Source organism: Halichoeres trimaculatus, unplaced genomic scaffold, assembly GCF_033239565.1.
Source record: "Halichoeres trimaculatus isolate MK-OKI-2021-1 unplaced genomic scaffold, fHalTri1.1 fHalTri1_scaffold_19, whole genome shotgun sequence".
NCBI classification, from domain to species: Eukaryota; Metazoa; Chordata; class Actinopteri; order Labriformes; family Labridae; genus Halichoeres; species Halichoeres trimaculatus.
This window is the reverse complement of record NW_027437197.1, coordinates 26,405,033-26,431,511: the sequence shown is the minus strand read 5'-3', so window position 1 is coordinate 26,431,511 and position 26,479 is coordinate 26,405,033. Positions and strand designations below refer to the sequence as shown.

The 26,479-nt window shown below is 38.4% G+C and overlaps 2 protein-coding genes across 2 annotated transcripts; both read left to right on the top strand.

Annotated features, from left to right (window-relative positions):
* Positions 1 to 271: 271 nt before the first annotated feature.
* Positions 272 to 8,253, top strand: rmp64 (ribonuclease MRP subunit p64). Its single transcript, XM_074694690.1, has 9 exons — positions 272 to 421; positions 589 to 743; positions 844 to 932; positions 2,713 to 2,841; positions 2,973 to 3,050; positions 3,171 to 3,460; positions 6,272 to 6,330; positions 6,434 to 6,648; positions 7,090 to 8,253. Exons 1-9 carry the CDS (start codon positions 307 to 309, stop codon positions 7,427 to 7,429), a joined length of 1,470 nt encoding a protein of 489 aa, XP_074550791.1. The 5' UTR covers positions 272 to 306; the 3' UTR covers positions 7,430 to 8,253.
* Positions 8,254 to 10,482: 2,229 nt separating this feature from the next.
* On the top strand, positions 10,483 to 25,010 carry LOC141808046 (ras-related protein Ral-B). Its single transcript, XM_074694354.1, has 5 exons — positions 10,483 to 10,615; positions 20,478 to 20,680; positions 21,960 to 22,168; positions 23,205 to 23,382; positions 23,468 to 25,010. Exons 2-5 carry the CDS (start codon positions 20,567 to 20,569, stop codon positions 23,588 to 23,590), a joined length of 624 nt encoding a protein of 207 aa, XP_074550455.1. The 5' UTR covers positions 10,483 to 10,615; positions 20,478 to 20,566; the 3' UTR covers positions 23,591 to 25,010.
* The last annotated feature ends 1,469 nt before the right edge of the window (positions 25,011 to 26,479 follow it).

The following is a 26,479-nucleotide window of genomic DNA, read 5'->3' as shown; positions in this document are numbered from 1 at the left end:
CCTGTTAACTTTCTGTATTAAATAAAAGTGAAATATCACCCTATGACAGTGTAAAATTGCTGATCGCTTAGCACAATTAATACCCCACGGACTAGAAATGTACCCCCAATTATGCAATCATTCATTCCATGACATGATTTAAACGAAACGGTTTTAGTGTTTTTTTCTGTTCATAATGTTACAGCACAATATTTAATGTTTCAGGATAATGTGTTATTCCCACTCCAACACAGTAGATGGCGGTAATGTAACAGCTGCAGGTCATTAACCACCACGTTTTCTGTTGTCGCGCGGCGCTGTGAATGCATGTGTGAATGTTGTGTTGAGGAGGGAGGCATGGCGGCGGAGTTGTGGAACAGGGTAAAGATACCCATTCCAAGTGCTGTATCTTGTGTCCGGGTACCGTTCAGCCTCACCACAGGTACGTTGCATGTCAGGACCTAAATGAGCTCTGTGTGGACTCGGTTCTTGGGGAAACCGAACGTCTAAAACATGTTTCTTACATTTGTGATCATGTTATCTGCCCCCCAGCTGTGTACTCAAAGTTTTTAGTTACATTGAATTACATTTTGGTCTTTTTACGCACAGACACGCATATTACAAACTTGCTGTCGGAGAATGAGAATGTACTGAAGCTGATTCAGAGTGAGATTCTTCAGACGGAGATAAGAGTTCTCTATGAGCTGCTGTACATCCTAAGTAACAGCTTCAAATGCAACAAGTCATTCAAAGGCTTACAGCGGGTATGTATTGTATAACCAGCAACCTGGGCTCATTGAAATCATGATGCTGAAAACTCCTCTTTTAATTTGTGCGTTTGTAACTCAAATTTGTCTGTCTCAGGTTGAACAATGCATAAACAAGCTTAAGAGGATGAAACTTGATGCTGCTCTTCAGGAACTAAAACAGCTTTGTCCCAATAGATTTCAAAGGTATGTAAACTGTTTGAGATGTTTGTGTGTTTTGTCTAGTGTTATAGACAGATTAAAGCAGGGATGGATATAAATATTACATTGTTGTCCAGGAAAGCTAGCATATTAGTCATCTAAACGAACAAAGAAGTGGTGTTTGACTGTGCTTCACAGCCTTGATGAAAACCATAGACGAGCTTGTACAGAAATGTCCCACATCAGTTGATTTCCTATTCATGTATTACTTGTGTGTTCAGTAGCTGCACAGCCAAAAGACTTTGAGGGTGCCCTGCTGACTTGTTGCAGTATAGGTCAGGGGTCTGCAACCTGTGGCTCTGGAGCCTCATGCTGCTCTTTGACTCCTTTGCAGTGGCTCCTCGGAGCTTAAACAATATGATTAAGATAAAGAATTTTTGTTTTTCTCATAGAGGGCATTGATAATTAAAAACATCGACACTAAATAAAATCATGGGTTAACATTCTGTTGTACTAATTATCCATCACTTCTGTCAATAAAGCTTTAAATTTTTTAGATTTTTACAATTTTTTGACATTTTTTTAAATAAGACAATTTGAATTTTTTTTTTTAATTAAAAACTTTTTTGAATTTCTAATTTTGCTAATTATTTGAATTCATCTTTTTGCAAATTCAAAAAATTGGCAAATTTTTAAAATTTCAAAATTTGGGAATTTTTTGAAAATTTTTCACGTTTAAATTTTTTTTTATTATTATTTTTGCACAATTTGACATTTTTAAATTTTGCAAAAATTTTGCAACCAATTAGAATTTCATACATTTAACAAATTTAAGAAATGCATAATATTACTTTTTTTTAATATCTGCAAATTTATTAAATATAAAAAACAAGACATCACATGTACAATTTTATAAACACAAAAAACTTCTAGTTTCAATAATCTTTTACGAGTTTTACTATGTTTACTATTTTTACCTTTTCATCTTTGTTTTGAAGATAAAGTAGATTTTGTGGCTCCTGAATGACTGTAATCCAGGTGAGCTGAGGCAAAACGGCTCTCAGGAAAGTAAAGGCTGCAGATCCCTGGTATAGGTAGTGTCTAATATGCTAACAGATTGAGCAAACAATAACACTGGAATATACAACATGTGCGTTTTTCTCAAATGTTGTTTCTGTCTATATTGTTTGTGGTTCTTGTTAAGTTGCATCCAAATTCATTCATTTAAGATTTGACTTTAAATTATTTATTTGATTAAAACAAGAATCTGTACCAGCAGAGTAAAGGGGAGAAAGAGGAAGTGTGATATAATTTCATGACTATCTGCTGTAAAACAGCATAATGTGTTCTGGTTGTACTGTACCAACCTGAGAGTTTTTAAACATCTTATCAGTAAATTAATTGCATGTTTTATTTGCAGGAAGTAGGGATGTCAGTCCCGTGGTTCTCTATCCAGGCTGCTACTGTGTATGTCACAGCTGCTCTACAGCAATATGCCAGTTCCTGTGACTATATATAAAATGGACAACATCACTTAATTTCTATCCCTTTTTTAGCTGTAAAGCACAAACACTAGTTATCTGGGTGCTGATGTAATATGCTGGTGTGGCCAAGGCATGCACAGTGATTTACCCCTTGCTCATTCTATTTACAGCTTTGAGAAATGATGTAGTGATTAATAGCAGGCTAGTGATAAAACTGACGGTCAAAAGAAAACGTTTTTAAATTCTTAAACACTACCTGTGTACTGAAAAAGAATTCATAAAAACTCTGTGCTGTAATAAGGGTCATTGTTCACCGTAACATGATGTGTTTTTGTGTTTAGAGGACTGAGCATCAGGTCTGGTGAATGCGATGTTCCCAGTCAGCCCAAACTGGAGTGGCTCTGTCTGAAAGTACTGGGGGCCGTGGAGCTGATGAGCTGCACATTGAGCCACTGCAGCAGAACTTTTTCGTATCCATATTCTTTGGTGGCCCTGACTGAAATTTCTGATTGTTTCATATTTTGTCAATTTATTATTTTTACTTTATGCTCCTGCTCTTTTTGGTTGTTGCCATGCTTTCCTCAACACCTCTTACCTTCAGACTCTCAAAGCAGCATATGAAATTAGAGGAGTTCATCATCTTGAATGTGGTGATAACCAGCATGCTCAGTCGTCTCTGGTTAGTGCTGATTTTAGCATAAAAAAACATACAGGAGTGTCCATGATTTAAACTTAAAATAGTGTATTTGTGTTTGTGTGTCAGTACCAGCCCATGTCTCCTTCTTTCCTGCTTTAACAGGGTGATGTTCCGAGGGGTCCTCTGCTGCCTGTCCACTTTGTATGACCATCTCTTGATACTCCTCAGTGAAGTAGCCGAAGCCCAGCCTATGCCCTTCCTCACAGACTTCTCCTTGCCGGCAGATGTGGCTCTCTTCCTTGGTCCCGCTGATGCCTTTTTATTGACCAGGCAATCAGCACATGGTCTCAAAGCCAAAAAACGTAGGGAGAAGAAGAAGAAGAAGAAGACGTCTTTTGCTGTCGTCAAAAGCCAGAAGAAGGTTGACGATCTGGGTGTAGCAGTTGAAAGAGGTGTGTCATTTTTCCATCATTACATATCCTGCACAGAGTGTTATGTAAAACTCGTGTTTAGGTTAAAAAGCCATAGGAAAAATCCCAGTTTTCTGTTGAGATGTTTAGTCCTGGTTCTATCAAGGGATTATTTGTTTGTCAACAACGCCAGATGCGCGTGCAACTTGAGTGCTGAAGCACTGTGGAGTATATGTCAACATCAGATGGGGGAGTTAACCACCAAAAAACAAATTTTTACACTAAATATCATCACCTTTACGGATGGGAAACGGCTCCCAGGTTTGTGAAATAGCAGTGAGTGGACAGAAGAGATCAGCAAGTGGACACATATTAGGTTGACAAGATGTTTCTAGTGGAGAAATCCGGTGTGTACCTAGAGAGCAATTTAAACACACAACTGTCACTTGATACTCATGACTGCATTATCCATAGACACTTGGCAGACTGTGACAGACCAGGCGAAAAGTGTGCCTTTACGGATGGGAAACGGCTCCCAGGTTTGTGAAATAGCAGTGAGTGGACAGAAGAGATCAGCAAGTGGACACATATTAGGTTGACAAGATGTTTCTAGTGGAGAAATCCGGTGTGTACCTAGAGAGCAATTTAAACACACAACTGTCACTTGATACTCATGACTGCATTATCCATAGACACTTGGCAGACTGTGACAGACCAGGCGAAAAGTGTGCCAATAAATCAGAAACCCTCCCAAACCAAAAAGAGCACGCAGACTGCTGAGTCTGAGACCTGGTTCATAATAAGAGAACCAGAAAACTACGTCCAGAGTTAATTACTTTCCCCGCAGACGTCGCTGGTGTTTCAGTGTAAAGTGTGACCCTGTTAACTGGTGACTCTCTGCTATAAATCACTGATACAGCCGGTTGAGAGTCAACAGTTAGCATGGTTGCTACTAACTCCAAAACACTGGTTGCTTCATGACAGCCAAAACTTGATAGCCGTTGCCCTCCATTTCTAAAAGCTTACCCCAGAACAACCGTACATTTTTATGCTGATAATAGGTTGAATTAAGTGTTTAAAAAACGCTAACTCATCTGAATGAATGGAGCTAAACGCTGCTTCTGCGGTCAAGATGCATGCACATCTTTATGATGACATAGACTGATAACCCCTCTACAGGGAGTGCAGAATTATTAGGCAAATGAGTATTTTGACCACATCATCCTCTTAATGCATTTTGTCTTACTCCAAGCTGTATAGGCTCGAAAGCCTACCACCAATTAAGCATATCAGGTGATGTGCATCTCTGTAATGAGAAGGGGTGTGGTCTAATGACATCAACACCCTATATCAGGTGTGCATAATTATTAGGCAACTTCCTTTCCTTTGGCAAAATGGGTCAGAAGAGGGACTTGACAGGCTCAGAAAAGTCAAAAATAGTGAGATATCTTGCAGAGGGTTGCAGCACTCTTAAAATTGCCAAGCTTCTGAAGCGTGATCATCGAACAATCAAGTGTTTCATTCAAAATAGTCAACAGGGCCGCAAGAAGCGTGTGGAAAAACCAAGGTGCAAAATAACTGCCCATGAACTGAGAAAAGTCAAGCGTGCAGCTGCCAAGATGCCACTTGCCACCAGTTTTGCCATTTTTCAGAGCTGCAACATCACTGGAGTGCCCAAAAGCACAAGGTGTGCAATACTCAGAGACATGGCCAAGGTAAGAAAGGCTGAAAAACGACCACCACTGAACAAGTCACACAAGCTGAAACGTCAAGACTGGGCCAAGAAATATCTCAAGACTGATTTTTCTAGGGTTTTATGGACTGATGAAATGAGAGTGAGTCTTGATGGGCCTGTGGCTGGATTGGTAAAGGACAGAGAGCTCCAGTCCGACTCAGACGCCAGCAAGGTGGAGGTGGGGTACTGTTGTGGGCTGGTATCATCAAAGATGAGCTTGTGGGGCCTTTTCGGGTTGAGGATGGAGTCAAGCTCAACTCCCAGTCCTACTGCCAGTTTCTGGAAGACACCTTCTTCAAGCAGTGGTACAGGAAGAAGTCCCCATCCTTCAAGAAAAACATGATTTTCATGCAGGACAATGCTCCATCACACGCATCCAAGTACTCCACAGCGTGGCTGGCAAGAAAGGGTCTAAAACAAGAAAAACTAATGACATGGCCTCCTTGTTCACCTGACCTGAACCCCATAGAGAACCTGTGGTCCCTCATCAAATGTGAGATTTACAAGGAGGGGAAACAGTACACCTCTCTGAACAGTGTCTGGGAGGCTGTGGTTGCTGCTGCACGCAATGTTGATCGTGAACACACTGACAGTCAATAAAGAACAAAACACTGACAGAATCCATGGACGGCAGGCTTTTGAGTGTCCTTGCAAAGAAAGGTGGCTATATTGGTCACTGATTTGTTTTTGTTTTGTTTTTGAATGTCAGAAATGTATGTGTGTGAATGTTGAGCTGTTATATTGGTTTACCTGGTGAAAATAAATAATTGAAATGGGTATATATTTGTTTTTTGTTAAGTTGCCTGATAATTATGGACAGTAATAGTCACCTGCACACACAGATATCCTTCTAAAATAGCTAAAACTAAGAAAGCCCCACTCCAACTTCCAAAAATATTCAGCTTTGATATTAATGAGTATTTTGGGTTCATTAAGAACATGGTTGTTGTTCTATAATAAAATTAAACCTCAAAAATACAACTTGCCTTATAATTCTGCACTCCCTGTATTAGTTCAACATACTGTAAAATATTCAGTGAAGCTTCAGGTGCTTTCATAATTCTTGAATTAACAGTTGCTGCATTTTGTCACTTCTAAATTTTTTTTACCTTTTTCAGGTTCAGTTCCTGAAAAAGACATGAAGCCTTTCCTCAGATTTTGTGGGGACTCTTCAAAGGTATGTGTTTTATATATTAAAAACGTATAATTTTAAATACAGATTATCTATCAGTTGCTATTAGATTACCCTGTCCTCAAATAAGTGTAATTTTTTTATCAAGGGTAAATCCTTTCAACACAAAACACAAAAAGCTGAGAGGACAAAGAAGTTCAAGAAGCAGTTGAAAGAGGCTACAGCTGTCACCGACATGGAGATCTGTCTTCAAGAAATGATCCAGTGGTGCAAGTCTGAGAGGATGACAAAGAGAAAATGTCTTTTTACCTTTCTTCTTCTGAAATGCCAAAGGATGAAATGCTTGGAGGCAGCGGGCTACAAGTAAGTGTTACACTGCAGAATGAACAGCTGCTTCATTAAAGAAAAAAAATGCATTTCTTAATAACTCTTTACCTTTGCAAAGTTTCACAAGTCAAATATATAGATATAGATATAAATAATTTAGATAAGTAACAGCAGACATACTGTCGTCCAGTATCTTCAGTCTGTGAACAACAGTCAGTGAGTGATTCATGATGGAGCTCCTGTGCCTGAGGTTCACTTTTTCATTTTAATTTGAATTATGTCACATGTGCAGTCTTAAAAATGAAAATGATGACATTGACATTAAGAAATCATAGTAAAAAATAGTTGTTTTTAATTTTTCAGTCTTTATGGAGAGGTGACTGGTCAGGTCTGTGGTTCTCAAGAGTTTTTTTTTCCCCTCTTGTGTTGCTTCTTACACCAAATGTCAATATTAACATTCTCTATCCTCACTGCCAGTGTCCAGAGGAGGATCAAGACCTTCCGACAGGAAGCTTGTTGGGCTTTATCTCTTCAAGGTTCATTGCCAACATCCTTACAGTCTTCTACTGCAATAAGAAAGAACCCTCGCCTGAGAACTCGCCTCCATCGGCTAAGGAGTCAGTTTAAGTCCTCAAGTTTAAGAGCTGCTCATAAAAACACTAGGATGAAAAGAGGGGGGAAGAGGACTGAGCTAGCAGAGCCCATGCTGTCAAGGGAAAACCAAAGTAGCCAGGCATCATATGAACTGACATCTCCTACCACTGAACATAGCAGCCATGATGACATAGATGATATATTTGCTTCTGTTGGTTTGTGACACTTCTGAATCAAATCCATAAAAAAACATTGTTGAACTTTGTATTTGACTACTCTGTGTTTAGCAAATGACTGTTTCAAATTAAAAAAAGGTTTGATACAAACTGATGGTTGGACAGCTTGGCAATGATCAGCAAGTGCCAAATAACAGCAGCCAATTCACCACAACACTCAGTTTAAAACCAAGTCTTTTAATTCAGTGTTTCCCAACCCTGGTCCTGGGGACCCCCTGCCCTGCATGTTTTAGATGTTACCACACTCCAGCACACCTGATTCAAATGAATGGCTCGTTATCAGGCTTGAGCAGAGCTTGATGACGAGCTGATCATTTGAATCAGGTGTGTTGGAGTCGGGAACATAAAACATTTTTTTAATGGATTGGGTGAGAACACTGAGTCCACAACACATTTGGGGGCTGGTCAGGAAGGGACGGAAACCATTCCTTCACAAAACATTGATTTTGCAGATATTTAAAGAAATCTCTGTTATTTTTTCCTGTACCTGTTGAAATGTTGAAAAAATCTTATCAGTTAACAATTCTTGTATGAACTGTGCTTCAACATAGCGCTTTTAGCTTTTAGTGAAGTGGAGGGGCAACTTTGATTTTCCATTCCTGCCCAGCCAGCCCCACTTTAGTGATACCAGAAAGAAATGGAGCGTATATTACAAGAACAGTAAAAGAGCTGAAAACAAGGCAATTTGGGTCTCTGTAAAAAGACTTTAAATTCTTGGATTTTTTTTTTTGTCAAATGAAGCTAGATATTAAAGAGTCTAACTTAAAAAAAAGCCTTGTAATGAGGATTGGAATAAAAACTGGGGTAGAATTTTCATTTTGATTATGTTAATAGATCCTGCTAATGAAATTTGAAATTAGCCCATCTATCCAGATCCTGTATTGTTTGATCATACAATTTTGAAAAATTATGTTTGAAAAGTATTCTTGGGTCATGGTAATTCCTAAGTATTTAAATTTTTCTGAGGTTGCAAATGAGTAGGAAGTAAAAGTATTGATATTGAGAAATGCTTTTACATTCATCAGGAACAGAATGCGCTTTGATATATTAAGTTTGTGTCCTGAAATAGTTCTAAAATCTGAGATTATAGACATTATAATTGGAAATGATATTGCAGGTTTGGAAATATATAATAATATATCACCCACATATAGCAACACTTTGTGTTCAGTCCCTTCTCTTTTTAGTTCCATATGCTTTTTTGTTGTGCATACTGACGAGGTTTGACAGCTCATTCAAATAACAGTGGTAATAAGGGACACCCCTGTCTTTAAGTGACTCAATGGAAAGTAATTGGATCCAATATTGTTTGTCTGTACGGAGGCTTGGGGTTTGGTGTATAACAATCGAATAAGGGAAATAAATCTGGTGCCAAATCCAAACCTCAACAGGGCAGAGAAGCGGTAGTCCCACTCAACCCTGTCAAAGGCCTTTTGGCATCCAAAGACAAAAGTATCCAAGGAAACTGGTCATTTGTCCCTTGGGTATAAATTACTTTAATAACCTTCTGGTAATAAAAAAAATAACTGTCTATCTTTTATAAATCCAGTTTGGTCATCAGAAATTATCGTTGGAATGATATCTTCAACCCATGCAGTTAAAATTTTAGCAAGAATCTTATCAACATCCAGTAGGTTCACTGGTCTGTATGAACCTCGTTCTAGTGGATCTTTATCCTTCTTATAAATTAAGGAGATGCTGGCATGATAGAAAGTGGGAGGTAAACAGCCTTTGATCAGTGCTTCATTAAATACTTCTAACAGTAAGGGAGAGAGCTGGTTTTTAAATGTCTTATAAAATTCTGTAGTGTAGCCATCTGGGTCGGGGCCTTTGGAGCTTTGCATGTTTCATATTTTATTTTCTATTTCTTCTTTTGTTATGGGTTTTTCTGATGGTTGTTTGTTTTCAGGGCTCATTGTTGGGATGTCTAATTTAACAAAGACGTCAAGTACAGTTGGGTCTGCTTTAGATTCTGAGGGATATGATTTTATATAAAGTTACTTAAATGTATTATTAATCTCTACAAGATATATTGCAGTTTCTCCTGACTCTGTTCTTATTTATGTGATAAATCTTGTTGCTGCTTGTTCTCTTAACTGTTGTGCCAATATCTTTCCAGCATTTCTCCATATGCATGGTGTTATGCCTTATTTAATTTGAGTTTGGTTGTTTCTGTTGTGTGTATAGTAAGTAAAGTTCTGTTTGAAGATATAATTGTTGTCTATGTAAGTCTGGAGAAGGCTATTTTCTTTTCTTTTTTTTTTCTTTTCTTTTTTTTTAAGTTTACTTTTCTTGTCTCTAAGTTCTTTATTGATTAAGCTGCTCCATGAAATTATCCCTATGCCTTTAGAGCCTCCTACAATTAGGATCTAGATCTGGTATGTCATTGGTGGACAAGTCAGTTTGTTTCTTAGTTTCCCTTACATTTTTATCTGATAACAAGCAATTATCAAACCGCAGCAGTTATGTCCTTTTAATTAATCCAAGGTTGAAATATGACTCAACAAATAATGTCAATCACAAGAGAAAAGAAGGCTAAGGCCGGCTGGTTTCTGTTGTGCACATATAGAATAGAATAGAATAGAATGGAATAGAATAAAATAGAATAGAATAGAATAGAATAGAATAGAATAGAAAATACAGTATTTGTGTTTTACATGCGCAAGGAAACATCTTTTTATATGCCTATGTCCCTGTAAGGACTCTGTAATATAATTTTGAAGCAATAGGAGTCACCGCTAAAGAGTCAAGAGCAGCATCCAGAGCTGCAGTTAACCCTGGTACAAGTGGTCAGCGCTTTTGCTTTATTCTATGTGAAGTTTGTTGAGAATGGTTGAGGATCATTTCATTTTTACTGTGTTTTATTCAACAGTAAAGTTAGTTGGAGTCAGAAAGTTTCTTTTAAATGAAATGTATTATTATTATTTTTTATAGTTGTTTATTTTTTATTATTATTATTATTTTAATGAAATGTATTATTATCATTATAATTACGACCGGAATCGTCACAAAAACGCACGATGATATCACATCCGGTCATCTGTAGATTTACATCCGGAAGGTGGGGCTTTAACGCAGGAGCGGCTTGCTTTTACACTACCACTGCTCAACAGTCTTTTAATGCAGCCATTAAGATAGCATCAGGCGAGAGCAGAGAGAACAACCCTGCTTTGGTAAGTATCTGTATATTTATTGTTTGAGTGGTGTAATTATTTACTACTGTTTTGGGGCGTGAAGAGAGTACCATAGCACTTCACCTGTGTAAAGAAAGGAAGAGTAAGTGATCGACTCAAAACATCGACCGTTTAACATTAGATTAATGCACTGTGTCTAAACGTGTCCATGGGTTTCACAAACTCGTGCAATGTGTGACAGTATCTAAGGTTTCATTGTTTGTTCAGTCTGCTGGAAGCAACGCAGATGTGAGCGTGAGATGCTCCTTCATGCTGACGAGTTGTCTTAAGCTTTGCTGTTGCCAGAGTTGCTTGGGGGGGTTGATGTGGAAATAACCTTTGTTTTTTGGGTGTCACTGTAAGCGGGCTGTGTTTCCATGTGTTGTCTGAATTTATCCGTGCTTAGGCGTGTTTTCAAGCAAACGAAGTGGCCGTGGTAGCAAAGTCCAGATGCATGAGTTTGTTCATAAAGGGTCAGCTGCTGTTACACAGTTAGAGAAGTCAGCTCGTTAGTAACGCAGGTAAAAACATCTTTATTTTTTATTCACAGTTTTGCGTATACGTGTTTTGCGTATCGTACGCGAACTGGCTTAATTTAGTCTGTCTAGTTTGGTGTTTCAAAAAATGCTGTAAAATGCATTTTCAATAAAAATTAGTCAGAGGAAATGACTCCCATTTTTTTTCTTTCATTTCTTTCTATTGCCGCATACCCATGTGTGAAAACTGTTGTTTGAAATAGAACAGTGTTTCTACTTAACGTTCCATCACATCAGGTTTAGTAGCAATGTCATGAAATATATTTGGTTTGTAAGGTTAATAGTGGGACAAAACTATTAACTGTTTAATTTTCAACACAGATATTCAGTGAAGGGATACCCCAGATTAAACTAGGGCTGAACAATTAATCAAATTTAAACCGACATCGCAGAGTGCAATTTTCAAATCGCAGAGTCTGCAATTTATAAAATAAAATGTTAAAAATTTTCATGTACACAAACCTTCAGTCTATTTTATTTCATCATCATAACATGTAGGCCTGACCTTCATACTATAAAATGATATATAGTGGTTTCATTAATTGTTTTAGTAAATAATGCACCCCCCCCCCTAAATAAATAAATAAATAAATAAATGAATTAAAAAAAATAAAAATGAAAATAAATTAATAATAACAATAATCAATAAAATAATTGGATTAAATTAAATTTAATCAAATAAATAAAATTGCACTCTATATCGCAATCGCAATATTGGTCCAAAAAAATCGCAATAAGATTATTTTCAAAAATTGTTCAGCCATAGATTAAACCACTATATTAAATCACAGCTGGCGATGAAACAGAATAAAATTAATTCAAACACCAATAGGAAACTAAAGCAGCAGCCTTAAATAATCCAACATTCATTTTGGTGGAATAGTCTCTGATAAACCAATATTAATTGGCCAAAAGCAGTAGTTGTTTTTTTCTCATATGATGAAATTTTCTTTTTCTTCTGTGATTTTTTTTTTTTTAACTAACATGGGGTTAAAGCTAACAAGCTATGCTTCAGCTCAGGCCTTTTCCAATTTATAATTTATTTCTTGTGTTATTCTCCTTTGTATTATAAGTGCTTGGTGTCCGTAATTTTCATTTATATATTATGTGTAAACAAATGGTTGTAATTGTCAAGTTCCGTTTTGCATATTCAATATAAATTAATTAGTAAAAATTAAAAATATAATAATAATAACATGCAAGGCTCCTTTGTGCTGTGATACTAGAGGAGCTGCTTCTGGCCAGAGCACTCCATCTGCCTCATGAACAGTCAAGTATCAACAGCATAACATAGCTGTTTCAAAAAAGGAGGCCCATATTGCATTAACATCGGGGTGGTGTTTTTTGTCAGTGTTTAATTACAAAGTTATTCCAAAATTTACTGGTCTAGATGAAATTCTGTTTGTATTTAATGTGATGTGATTTCTGAGCCATGCAAAGGAAGACTTTTCAGTTTTTAATTGAGCTGTTTTTGTGGGAACAAGGTAGGTGCACAGTGAAGTCAATCCAGAGTCAACCAAAAGCGATCCTTATGTTTCCATCTCTCATTTAAAGTAGCTCTCAGACAGTAACTTTGATTTCCATAAATTGATTTGTGTGTCAGCTTATTGTCTGAGCGTCTCCCTCTCTGTTGGGCATGTTCTCAGAGTATGTCAGAGGGAGAGTATTCTCTGAGGAAATAACAGCACAGCTGGTTTGTGATAAATTCTGGTGGAGATGCTGTTTACTGCATAGTTTGAGGCTCATAGCAAGTTCATGACATCAGTGGTTGAGAAAGGTCTTGTGAATGAGACAGAACCGGCCCTGCATTCCTCCTTTCCCCGCTGAGATTGTCTGGATGCTTCTCCCAGCTTTGTGTCACAGAGACCACGTTATTCTTCATTTAAACACTTCTCACACTGCTAAACCCTCTGGTTTCTTTCTATCACTGCAAATTCAAATATAAATAGCATGTTCATTGAGATCATCGAGACCTCATATCAAAGAGCTTGCTCTGTTTTTTGATCAGTATACCACTGATGGAGCTTCCTGGGTTTTGGTGTGTAATAGTAATTAAGTTCAAAAGCATCTGCTCATAGAGTTGGTAAGTGAAAAGACAGGGATGAAAAAGTTTCTTGCTTATTTTCTTTCTTTCTGTTTTCCTTGCCTCCCAAGTGAGTGATTATATACAGAAGATAGTGATGGAGAGCAGTGCATACCCAGCTATCATGTGTTCTCTGCTCCTGTCAGCAGGAAGGAGTTGAGGTTGATACATTTCATGTAATCTTAAGTAGATGACAATAGACTGTTGTTTTTTTATTGAAGACATATTATGTATTTGGAAATTGAAGTGTGTGGCCCTAAAAATGAATGAATCCTGTTACAAAACCAAGCTCTCCCCCTGCTGGGCTACTGTCAGTAGTATCAGGTGAAAAGTTCATCACAGTCCTGTACTCATGGTGGATTAGGATAAGATAAGACTTCTTATCTTGTCTTGATGTTGGGTTTCTCCTAATAGCATTTTATTAACATTTACGGGTCTAGACCTGTAAATGTTTTTGTAAAGTGTCTTGAAATAACATTTGTTATGATTTGGCGCTATATAAATAAAGATTGATTGATTGATTGATTGATTGATTGAGTGAGTGAATGGAGAAAAAGACTAACTCATCCACAGAACTACTTCCTTGACTGTCATCAGTTCTGGGAAAAAATGTTGACATGATGCTTCACTGTGTCAGAAGCATAAACTGTAAAAAAAATGGACGTCCGCATGCTTGGCTCGATTTGAAGATATGATAATATCTTCAAATCACCGAATACAGCTGTCTTGTATCCAAGTCCTGTTTTTTTCTGAAAAGTTTCGTTTTTAGTTGTTATACGAGGTTAAAAACGAGGCTTTATGTAACGTTTAACAATAATTGACAGCTGCTGTTCTTGTGTATTTTTTTGGGGATTGTAAAATGTGTCGGGAGGTAGAGTCAGGAAGTGATTAGACTCTTGAAAGAAAAAAAAATATATTATTTTTGTCACCCAGCTCCACTCAGATTCTCCCAGAATCCCTCATCGTCTCTATGGCGCAGAATCTGGCTCCAAACTGCTACAATGGTGGCACCTGAGACTGTGGTATTTTGGCTTCAGAACCATAGAATGATAAATGGCGGAGCCACGCTGTCCACTCTATATACAGACTATGGTCAGAGGGTTTAAATAATCAGTATAAATAGAGGTGTAGCTTGTGATGTCACCCATTTGTTTCTAATACAAAGTTTCAAAGCCCATTGCTGATGGAGGCCATATTGTAAATGCTGAATGCTAAATGCTGGTCTTGACACAGTTTGTTTCATTTTGAAAGTCAAAGGGTCGTTTTGTGTAGTTTCCATCAGAATTGATGCTTCTCTGCTCTGGCCTCCGTAGAGCAGAAAAAAAAAACAAAAAAAAAAACAGAACGCTTGCTGTGTCAGATCAGGGGGGATCAGACCTGTGTCTATGACACAACCAGACCATAGACGCATCTGGTGTGTTTGGCCATAAGCCATCCCCTTGGGCAAAAGTCGTGAGCATGATAACTTCAAAAATAACAAATCATATTTTATTACGCCTCATTCATTGTATTGACAGGTCATCCAGGGCTAAGTGTGTTTATTTTTTTTGCAAATATTTACTTCTTGGGCTTGGTGTGCACATGGTTTCCATTATTTTTTCAGCCAGCCTCAGGCCGACTCAAGAAGAACTGCAGATTTTAGCACTTTGGCTTCATAACTTTAGCAAAGGTAGCTGCTGCTTGTTGACAACTTTTCAAGCAAGTCATAGCTGTTTACTAAGCAGCAAGGTTGTCGCCTCAACAAGGTTGGGGGTTAAGCTTCTGGCTTTTTCAATTTTGCTTACCATCATGGAACATCTCTAAACCACTGAGCTTCTGTAGTTAGTTTGTTTATGCTATTTTAGCTCTGCCTAGCATAAATTTAAATACCCTCTGTAGTTGATGAACCCAAAAGCATAGAACTGGCTTCAGTAGATCCACCCTTTGTCACTTTGATTTAGGGCTGCAGCTATCAAATATTTTAGTATTCGAGTATTCTACCGAAAATCCCATCGATTAATCGAGTAATCGGATAAAATGCATTTTTCTTTAGTTAAAGAGCAGTTATTTTTCAAATGAAAATTTTTCTCTTTAAGACATAGAATTTTCTGATACAGCATGTCAATAACAGCACTTGCTTTTGTAGCTCCAAAATTTGTAAACACACTTTGACACATTTTTTGTGCCTTGTACATCTCATCAAATGTTGTGGACCCAAATGGCACCGTTTCGTCGAATAACCCATTAAAACTCCAGAAAAGAAGCTAGATTTGTTGCTAGTTGCTATTTTGTATAAGAGGTAGCTGTAGGGGTCTGAAAACTCTCTTAATATGGCCTCAGCTCTATTTGAAATACCACTCTTTGATCTTTTTAAAAATTAAACGATTCCTTGAGGCGGAGAAAATTACTTGAGTATTTTTTGTAATTGAGTACCTCGTGTCGTTCGAGGAATCGTTTCAGCTTTACTTTGATTTACTCTATAAGTCAGCATCAGTATGATATCAGTTTTTGCTGTGGAAGCTAATTTCAGTTCAGAAGTGAGGAACAGCAAGTTCCTGATCATAGAGTGTAAAACAATGTTCAAATCATGCTGAGATATGGAGTGGTATTACTATCCTAGCTAGAGTCTAGAGAGTAAAGCATTAGGGTTTGCATTGGGAAAATCTTTAAGGACATTTAAATACAAAATCTTACATGTGATATGGAGTTACACTAAGAAGCCTTACCGTTATAATGGAATAACTTTGCACAGGTTCAAATGATGGAGTGATGATTTCACCCAAACCACTGTGACAGACAAGACTGTGTAACATGAATGAGACTCAGAGGAGAATGTAAATGACAAAGTAGCTCACTCCATGTTGCTGGAGTAGGACTACCATTGGCAGGATTTGGTTCCCTGCTGCCTGGTTTAATCAAAGGCTCCTCTGTGCGCTTCCCTGACTAAGGGATCTTGGTATGCATTGCAGGGAACCTTTTGAAAAATTCTCTCTGGCTTTTAGCATTTTATTTTAAGTGAGCTAAGTCATATCATCATCTCTCCTGTCTGTGCCCTTTACGGCTTCTTCTTTACTTGACACATTTCTGGATAGCTTAGCCATGATTCACAGTCATTATGTGCATTTCAGGTTGCTCTGCAATGAACAACAGGATCAGTAAATACAATTTGAATGTGTTGTGCAAATGCGCCAGTTGGGCACCTCTCCTACCATGGTGGTTTTGCACTGAAGAAGGCAATAGTCTGGCAGCGTTGCTCCAAAACCTAAATTGCTCAGCTGCAATGCTCCTGTGTGAGCCATCCATACCTTGGGCACTCATGCATCCCCTTACTATCCTAGAGGTAGGCCTTGGACCGTGTGCTAATAAAAAGCTGGGTGGTCCCTCTACTCTTAGGATGAAGGATGTAGTGTCTTTGATTCTCAAACAGAATGCCAAAGTTTAAAACATTAGACCACAGGGTAGTAAAGTTTCTTTTTGATTCATCTTGCTGTGATTTCCACTAGGGCTGAACGATTTTGGAAAATAATCTAATTGCGATTTTTTGGACCAACGCTGTGATTGGGATTTAGTTTGCGATTTTTGGGGGGGATGTATGTCTTCTACATTATTCACTTAACACAAGCAATAAACCATTGTATAGTATGACCAACACAACAAAGAATATTGTCAACATATAAAACAAGTCTTTCCTCGAGGCCAGGTCTACATGTTATAAAATCAGATGAACTGATGCATAAATTGATATGACTAACATATCTTTAACTATTACAAACACAGTAGAATATTGACTGATTGATTAGATGTCAAGCCTTGTAGACGTGTAATAAAATTATCATCAATTTCCTTAAATTAATAGAAAATAAGAGAACAGACAACAAAGCAAAGCATTGCAGAACAAGGGGTCTGGTAGGAACAATAATCTGAAAAATTATTGTGTTTTATGACATTTATTCAGTGCACTATTTTCCTAACTTAAATTGTGTATATATTTTGTATTTACTCTGTGCAGAGTTCTTTATTTAATATTGTAATAATTATTATTCCTTTTCTACTACTTAAACTCTATTTTTTCTACTCTTGTAATTCTATCCACGTTTGTACTGAGAGAGTGCAGTTTAAACCGGAGTCAAGTTCCTTGTATTCTTGAAAATACTTGGCCAATAAAGATGATTCTGATTCTGATTCTGATTCTGATTCTGAAAAATAAATAGGAATCCTCTCTTCTATGAATGTCACACTAAATAAAGTGCAGAAATGTAAATAGGACCAAATCTCTGGCTTAACCACTGAAATGTGTCAACATGAGGAATGCACTGTTTTATTAAATAAAAAATAAACATTGTATGAACACAAGTATATCAAATGTATAAAAATCTTACAAATCTCTCATCAGTAACAAAACAAACTGAAGTGCAGAAATGTAAATAAAAACAAAGTTTTGGCTCAACCTCTGAAATATGTAAACTTGTGCATAGCACTTTTAAAATGCATATTAAAACTTTTTCTTTTTTTTTCTAATTGCAGCCTTTGCAATTTGAAAATTGCATTCTATTACATTGCGATGTCGGATTAAATTCGATTAATTGTTCAGCCTTAATTTCCACTGCAGTCATGTCTGCTTCAAATTGCAGGGCTGCTGTGGAGCCAGCATATCTTGGCTTTCAGGTATTTTTCTCAGCATGGTACCTGTTGAACAGGCATTTTGCCTGACTTCCATAATCTTAGATTGACAAATTATTCTGTAAATGATCAAATCCCCAAATTCTTTGAGATTTACACTTTGGAAAAGTTTTTTTAAAATGTCAGGATTTGCCCATGCAGCTTCTTACAGAATGGCGAACCTCTGGCCATCTGTACTTCTGAGGGACTCAGCCTCTTTAAAATGCTGTTTATCATGTAATGTCACCTAATCATTTGAGAGATGTAAGGAGGACAGTGAAAGCACCACCCAGTGAGTTTTATAGCAATACATGACTTTTTTTTAGTGTTGTGTTGAACCCATACTCTGCCTTGCTGAGTTACACATTGCAAGGGAAGCAGAACAAGCATAAATATTCTGCCTTTAACTTAAAGTCCTGATAGCTATAGCAGCTGGTGCATTAGACTTGAAGTTGTGTTTCCTATAAATCTTTTCACAGAGATTTGTTTAGATCACTTAAGTGACCCAAAAACCTTTCTCCTTTGTTGGATATTCGAGCATCAGTGCAACAGCAGTAAGTTTATCGATCGGCGCCCGTCCTCAGCCTACACAGATCGCTTTAGTGAGTCAGTTGACCTGAACTGAAGATGAGGGAAACAGCAACTCTGAGCTAATCTCCTCAGATCTCTGGAATTTAAGGGGGTTGTCATTATTCCAGAAAGCCCCTGCTTTCTCCATCAGATTGTGGAGAGGTATCCCCTGGCCCCTGCTACCTCTGGCAGGCGAAAAGAGATCCATCAAGTCCTCTGTGATATTAAGTGTCTTGAATTCCCGTCCTCACAGATCTGTCTGAGTGGTATCCAGCCATGTGAATTTGGCCTGTTCTATCTGTCCCAGGTTTAGTACCAGATGCCACACCTTAAACTCGTTGAATTTACCAGCACATTGATAGAATGCGAGACAATGAGTAAAATACAGAGGTAAATAAAACAAGGTCATGTGAACATAACTTTGAGGCACTATGGATACTTTTCCCGTGAGTATTTGCATGAAAATGTGTGGATTTTGAAAACATCCTGTTCATTTTTGCTGAGTTTTCCATGATTCTCTCAGAAAGTATGTGAATGTGTACAGACATCTGTGTGTGTATCCTTCCATGAGTACTTTCACTGGCCTAGTTACTAACTAACAAAGACAGGAAGAGCAGAGGTCAGGATCAACTTCCTGGTCACATAAAGAGGAACCATGATGCCACATCCTCAGCCCAGATATCTGTCACACTATAGCTGGCATACTGAGGTGTAGGTCATTTTGATGCAGGCCACATATCCCACTCAGCTTTCAGACAATGGGAGGAAACACTCACAACTACTCCACACGTTAATGAGGGAACCATCAATGGCCAATCTGTTTTCCCTTTTAAGATTTTGTGATGCACAGAGAATCTCAATAAATAAGAATATATCACGTGTGAGTCAATTTACTTCAGTGGGTCTATTCAAAAAGTAAATTAATTTATTTTTTCTCTATTTTTGAGATCCTGAATTTTTGGGGTTTCATCATCTTGAAGACATCATCACAATTTAGAGTATCACATTACACCAATGAAAATAATTCTTTATACAGAAATGTTGGCCTCCTGTAAAGTATGTTAATTTATGCACAGATACTTGGTTGGGGCTCTTTTTGCACAAGTTACTTCAATGACCAAACAGCCTTAAGTTAGTGTGTGTTGCTGGGTCTGGTGTCTCATCTTCTTCTTGAGAAGGCAATAAAAATCCTCTGTAGAGTTCAGGTTCAGCAAGCTTCAATCACAGAGGTACCATTGGCATTTGACCAGCTTTTGAACTTTCGCAGGTTGGGCAGGAGCCGAGTCAGCATCTTCTTAAAGCTTGTAGTAGGAGGAAGCATGAAGTGCAGTGTTGACTTTTGATTTAAAGGGGACATATGCTGATCCCTGGTTTAATACTTAAAGATAATATATTAATTTGAAAACAAGCCCTTTCACCCCCTGAATTTTCAAAAAATGAGATATTAAATTTTTTGAAAATTGATTGATGAAAAATTTGAATTTCATGTCGTGAATTTGGGTTTTGTTTTTCTGATTTATTCAGAGTAGTAATATTTGCTTCTTAAGATGTTGATTTTATAAAGGAGTGGCCTTCTCCTGACTGAGACAGAATATGTGATAACTAAGAAAGCACTTTCAGTCTGCCCTGCTAATTACAGAGGAGTGCCTTGTTTTGACTTGTTCTCTGATCTGATACTGACGTCCAATCATCTCCTTTCTTGGCTGTGCAAGTTGAGACAAGGCAAGTGTTTCCACTGCAGTGAATTTACACTCTTTGAAGCGCCTGACAGCAAAGAGAGTGTGGAAGTCACATTGAAAGCAATTAAGTTTGAGCTCTCACCCTCATGGGGCGAGGTCCATATGGTGCAAATCGATGCCCACCTTCTTTTTATTAAGGTTAGCAGATGATGCCCTTATTTAATGCATGCCTGAATGCAGTCTTCCATTGGAGAACGATAGCCTCATTGCTACTGATCAGCTGTGATGACATTTCAACAGTGTGCTTACAAAATCTGTCTCTCATATATAAAATATGTCTCTCATTTTTTGAACAGGTAAAGAGTGTCCAGGTGCCGAGGAGTGTGAACACAGGCGTGCATGCATGAGTGTGTTAGTGTGAAAGTGCGCAAAGAAGAATCCAGAGATGGCTACCAGTAAAAGTAAAAACCAGAGCTCTCTGGCACTACACAAGGTGATCATGGTAGGAAGTGGAGGTGTGGGGAAGTCGGCCCTTACACTGCAGTTCATGTACGATGAGGTGAGTTCATACACTTGTAGCTTTAAGCTTTAACAACATGCAAATAGATAGATGAGGGAGATGAAGTCTTGCTCGTGGTTGTATGTATTGCGCTGTCAAGGTCAAATAACACAATCACTTCCTTTAAAAGCTGTAGAGTTTAAACTCTTGTACTTGCCTCACATCAAATAGAAGAATAGATAGATAGAAAATACTTTATTCATCCCCGAGGGGAAATTCAGGAGTCACAGCAGAAATCAAAAAACAAAAGTAAGAAAGTGTATAGAAAGTGCACAAAGGTCCATAAGAAAATAGATGACGACAGCCCGTCCACCACTCTCCAGCCCAGCCAGTCTCCACCTCCACAGGGTCCAGGACTGAGCTTCTTCAGCCATGCTCCATCTCTGTGTCCTGGATCCTGTCTGCTCACAGCAGGCGAAGCTCTTCCAACATGGTGTTGTCGTCTGATGTTAGCTCCGTTAGCCATGTCTGTGAATAGCATGATGCTCCTCTGCCCTCTGATATTCCCTCTGTTGCTGGGTTAGCACGGCTAGCTCGTCCATCTTATTGGAGATAAATCTTGCGTACCCAACAATGATGGATGGAAGGAAAGGTCCACGTCGTCACCTCCCAGCTCACACCAGCACGTCGTCCTCACCCCCTCCTCCTCACCTTGAGGGAAATCATCAAGCCCTACACTAGTTAGCATTGACATGCTACAGGCTGCTAACAGCTAGTTTCACATGTAAACAATGTAGCGATGGTTACATGTAGGATCTCCAGACAAACACAGGAGTAAAAGTAGTAAAAATATCACTGAAGCCACAAAAAGTTTGGTGTCCATGACCAACAATGAATCATACAAAGTAATGATCCACTCCAAATACAAAGATGACGAAAAAGAGACGAAAAAATTACAAGAAATGGACAAAGAAAAGAGAGCTGCTGCAACAGGCAGCTACTTGGGCAGCGCCTAGCAACGAAAAAGGCACAGTTCTGGTGAATCTGAGAGGAAAAGTGTTTCAGAAAAGAAGAACATATTTTGTTTTAACAGCAGTGGTTCCCACATTTACAGTTGTGCAGCTAAATCATTATTACGATTTATGCATTACTGACTGTGACCAGAGTTATTTCTTGACTAATTGTGAAGCAACACTTTGATTATCAGTCATCTTATACTTCTGTTGTGAATTACATGTCTGAAACCCACACTTCAGAAAGCTCTTGGTGACTGAAGATGCTCCTGCTCTACAGACATGTCACCATGAGGCGTCTCTCATGTGTTTCTCTCTTTCTCTAGTTTGTGGAGGACTACGAGCCGACCAAAGCAGACAGCTACAGAAAGAAGGTGGTCCTCGATGGGGAGGAGGTCCAGATAGATATTCTGGACACAGCTGGCCAGGAGGACTATGCTGCCATCAGGGACAACTATTTTCGTAGTGGCGAGGGCTTTTTGCTGGTCTTCTCCATCACAGAGCACGAGTCCTTCTCTGCCACTGTGGAGTTTAGGTACTTTTTCCCGCTGACACTACTGGATGTACTCATGAGGATTCAAACATGTGAAAGGCAGAACCATGACGACTATAGTTATTGGCCAGAAACCATAAACAATGACATGCCTCTGCATATTAGACCAGGACAGATCAATGGGCCTCATTCACAAACAATGCATACACACAAATCTGTGATTCATCGATATTTTCTTACTTGAGTTTGTTCTCACTCAGTGAACAAATGTAGAATGTCCTCAGACCATGCGTAACCACAAATGATGACAACCAAGTCTCACAGAAAATGTAAACACAGTTTAACTAAATGCCTGACATATTTAAACTACTGTCAGTAACTCAAATAACTTTGAACGCTTCTGTTTATCTGAAAATTTAAATGCTCTCATTTGTTAATACACTCTAGTTCAGAGGGCTGTCTCTTTGTATTCCCAGACTTCAACCACTGATTTGTGTGGTGCAGGCAGACAAACACGTATGTGGTACATCTGAGGATAGAGCCAAAATGTACATTATCTCCATAAAACTCTATAGATTACTTTCAGGCTGTATGCTTTTACTGAAGTTGTCTGTGATCTATTTTACCACTTTGAGTATTTAAACAAACTGTGGGTGAACTCAGGCGACGTTTGTGCAACAGTTCCTGTACATCGTCCAGTTGCACACTAGTGCCATCTTGTGGTGAGAAGTTTTGACATCCATCACAAATTGCCATCTCTCCATGACCAGAATTAGAAGATACTAATTTATGTGGAAGTAGAGCTAGGTAACACAAAAAAGCAAAATTAAGTAAAAAGAAAAAAGCATTTCAGACAGGCCAAAGGTCATGGTAACCTACTTTTTATTTAAATGAACCTCTGGTTTAACAGTCAATGAAATCACAATAATGCCCACATCAGAGTGCACAATAATGGACTTGTCCAACTCAGTAAAAATATGATGAATGATTTTTTTTCCTACTGTCAAATTATATTGTATTTTATGTTTAGTAGAAATAGTCAAAAAATACCTAAACTGAACCTCTGTTCTGATCAAAGGGAGCAGATCTTGCGGGTCAAGGCAGAAGAAGATAAGATCCCTCTCCTGTTGGTTGGGAACAAGTCAGACTTGGAAGAGCGGAGACAGGTGTCTGTGGACGAGGCTCGGGTAAAGGCTGAGGAGTGGGGAGTCCAGTACGTGGAGACATCGGCCAAAACCAGAGCCAATGTAGACAAGGTACCCACACTAATACACCATGCTTCTGATCATTGTTGTATATAAATCCATTTGTCACAGTTAACTGCTCGTGTCTTGTCTCCAGGTATTCTTTGATCTGATGCGTGAGGTACGAGGAAAGAAAATGTCTGAAAACAAAGATAAAAATGGGAAAGGAAAGAACAAGAAGAATAAGAAGAGCTTCAAAGAAAGATGTTGTTTACTTTGAACTCATCCCATACCTTAAACCCAACAGTTCACCTGTTCACCTGAAACAGAGCAGAGCGTACATGCCATTTTTATTTGATCAAATTTGATCTCTTTTTTATCTATAGTTTAGTAAGTAGATCAATCGCAGCCACTGTTTTTACCTTCTATCAAATCTTGGTTTTTCATTAGAGGACAGTCACTGTTGTAACATTGTGGCAGTGCTTGATTGGCTACAGTGAGCCCAAGACCAAACTGCCTGTGACACTTTGCTGCTCAAGCCATTCTCCACTTTACTGCCTTTGACTTTCTTTGTGTCCACACAAGAATTGTACAATTTTTACTTCAAACAGTGCCCTTAATTTCATTCTGTGTTTTTATTCTTAAACTTCATAACTCTCCACGCTAGTAGATCAAACTCCTTAAGTCTAGACGTAATCATCGACTATTGCTGCTGTCTGCTGAATTTGTTACTTTTGATAATCATCTGTCTGTTGAATTGTTGGCTTCATGCATTCATATGTTAGAGCTCTGATCTTTATGACTTTAGAACATGTTCTGTTAAGAGAGGAGCTTTGAAATGTTTTCCTTTTGAGCCCTCAAGGCCTCTGTTATCCATTGAAAGGCCTCACTTTCTGACTGTAGAAGAATTAGACAATCAGTACAGTTAGAGGACTCTCTGCTCATTGGGGGTTTTGGATTCCACTTTTATTGGGCTTTTACATGATAACAGCAAATCAGTCAGAAATATTTGCCAATTTCCAGAGGCCTGCAGTAAAATAAATCTTGACACTAAACGGAAAATAACCTAGGATTTATGTTGAGACCTTTTATCAACATCTCTCGCAGAAAACGTAACATTTGATGGGTGTTTTAAATCTGTGAAGAAAAACTCTGAATGTGGTTACTGGCTCTTAGTTGTACATTGAGCAGGTACTGAGGATCATCATTTGTCTTAATCCTGTTCTGTCATTTCTCTGACATGGTGACATGTGACTGGTTAAGTTTGACGCCTAGCTGTACTTTCTGTGTGGAATAATTATGGGCAGTCTCTTTCCATAATTGCCCGATCAAAAAACATTTTATTCCAAAAATGTGTCTTTTTTTCCACTTTTTTTTAACATGCACTACATCGCAGAGAAATGGACCTGATGACTGATCAAGCAGTGTCGAACTTTAAGCATTTTGTGCCAACGGAACAGCATAAACTCAAACTATGTTTGTGAATGAACAGTTTGTGTGTTAGTTAGATGTGAATTGACAGGTAAATGCTCCTACCTGTCTTTGTGTGAATGATGCTTTGATGAGGGCACCTCCTGCTTAGCTGTTTTGTAATTTAGTGCTGCAGTGAAAATGTTTTAACCACTGCCTAAATCCTTGTTTGTAACATGTCCTCCCATTTCCTTTAACTTCCTACTGCTGTGAGGTTGCTGCAGCGAGTGTGTTCCTAAATAAATATTTTTTTTCTTTGTAAATTCTCCGTATTCTTTCTATTATTCTGGAAATTGGAGCACATTATGGAGTTTTTACAATAGAACTGCTGAGGAAACATACAGACTAAGGGTGCGTCTCAATGCGTTAACTTTGTGCTTCCTCCGTCCTATCTCCTCCACGACACCGGAAGTAGTTTCCCAGTCGCCATTTTGAAGACTGTCCCAAAGCGATAATTGTGCTCAGAGGAGAGAGGATGGAGGAGACTGATCGGAGGAGCGATGATCGAGGAGACACGAGAGCCGGCTTTGCAGAAGTCTTTTCACTGACAGACACGCCCCCATATGAAATATCACTCTCTGATTGGACGCTGGCTGGAGCCTATCCCAGCTGTAGAAAGGGGGCATATTACATAAAATCCATTTTTATATGGTTCACTAACAAAAATATGTGTCCCAGTTTGTGGTATGGTGCCCAGTAGGTATCAGACGATTTTCAAAAGCAACAACACAAATGCCAACACCACAACACAGCTGAGGTACAGCCACAATGGAGTTAAAATGGAAGTAATCCCAAAAGACACAGAAAAGTTGTCCAAGTTAGGAAATGATTGCTTTCTTTTCAACAATTTAATCAGTAATTCTATCAACCTGGTTTTCTCTTGCTCATTTCTACTTGGTTTATTACAGCACTGATTTATTTCCAGGAACAATTGACCTTCATAGTCCTTTTTCTTGTTGATAACGTCTTTACTAAATTTTACGGTAAATTCTCTGACTTTGAATTAAATAAATTCCCATCTGAAATTCTATCATTATCAAATGCACAATTATTTTCATTAACTCCTATAATTTCTCAAACCTTAATACAATCAGCTTCATAATGTGGCAGAGTAGCATTCATTTTCCAGAGTCTTTTGTTGATACTAAAACCAAATCAATAAGACAATAAACAGTCAGGGGTGCTTTGGAAATTGAGGTGGCTGTAATGTCATTTAAGAAGTTATCACTCATCAACCAAAAGCAGAGTCTAGACATGCTGCTACCATCAGGTTTTATCCAGGAATAACTTTTCACATTTCAAACATCACAAAAGCTATTGGGTTTAACTTGGCTGAAATCGAAGATGGGAAAAAAAGCAAAAAGTTGGAAAATTAAGAAACAGCTGGAGAGGAGAGCTGTGGACCTCAAATGGAGAGCAAGAATAAGAGAAGATAGAATTTAAGCTTGAACGGCCTAAGGTGAGAAAAAGAAGAAAACACAGGTTGTCACAGAAATCCCCAGAAGAAGTGCCACCCTGGAAGGACAGAATGGATCTCACCGTTGACTCCGTGCACAGTCTTGGCTTGAGGAACACTGAACGACGCCATCATGCACTTCACTGAAAGGTCTTTCAAGAGTGGACTCTGGCGTACCACCAAAGACCACCCCACATGGAAAGATCTCCACATCCACCTGAAGATAGACAAGCAGGAAAAACA

What these genes read in the sequence shown, in the direction of transcription:
- rmp64 (XM_074694690.1), top strand. Translation starts at nt 307, where the DNA reads ATGTGTGAATGTTGTGTTGAGGAGGGAGGCATGGCGGCGGAGTTGTGG. An exon ending in AGCATGCTCAGTCGTCTCTG is followed by an intron (nt 3,051 to 3,170) that starts GTTAGTGCTGAT and finishes CTGCTTTAACAG; the next exon opens with GGTGATGTTCCGAGGGGTCC. An exon ending in GGGTGTAGCAGTTGAAAGAG is followed by an intron (nt 3,461 to 6,271) that starts GTGTGTCATTTT and finishes TACCTTTTTCAG; the next exon opens with GTTCAGTTCCTGAAAAAGAC.
- LOC141808046 (XM_074694354.1), top strand. Translation starts at nt 20,567, where the DNA reads ATGGCTACCAGTAAAAGTAAAAACCAGAGCTCTCTGGCACTACACAAG. An exon ending in TGCAGTTCATGTACGATGAG is followed by an intron (nt 20,681 to 21,959) that starts GTGAGTTCATAC and finishes CTCTTTCTCTAG; the next exon opens with TTTGTGGAGGACTACGAGCC. An exon ending in TCTGCCACTGTGGAGTTTAG is followed by an intron (nt 22,169 to 23,204) that starts GTACTTTTTCCC and finishes TTCTGATCAAAG; the next exon opens with GGAGCAGATCTTGCGGGTCA.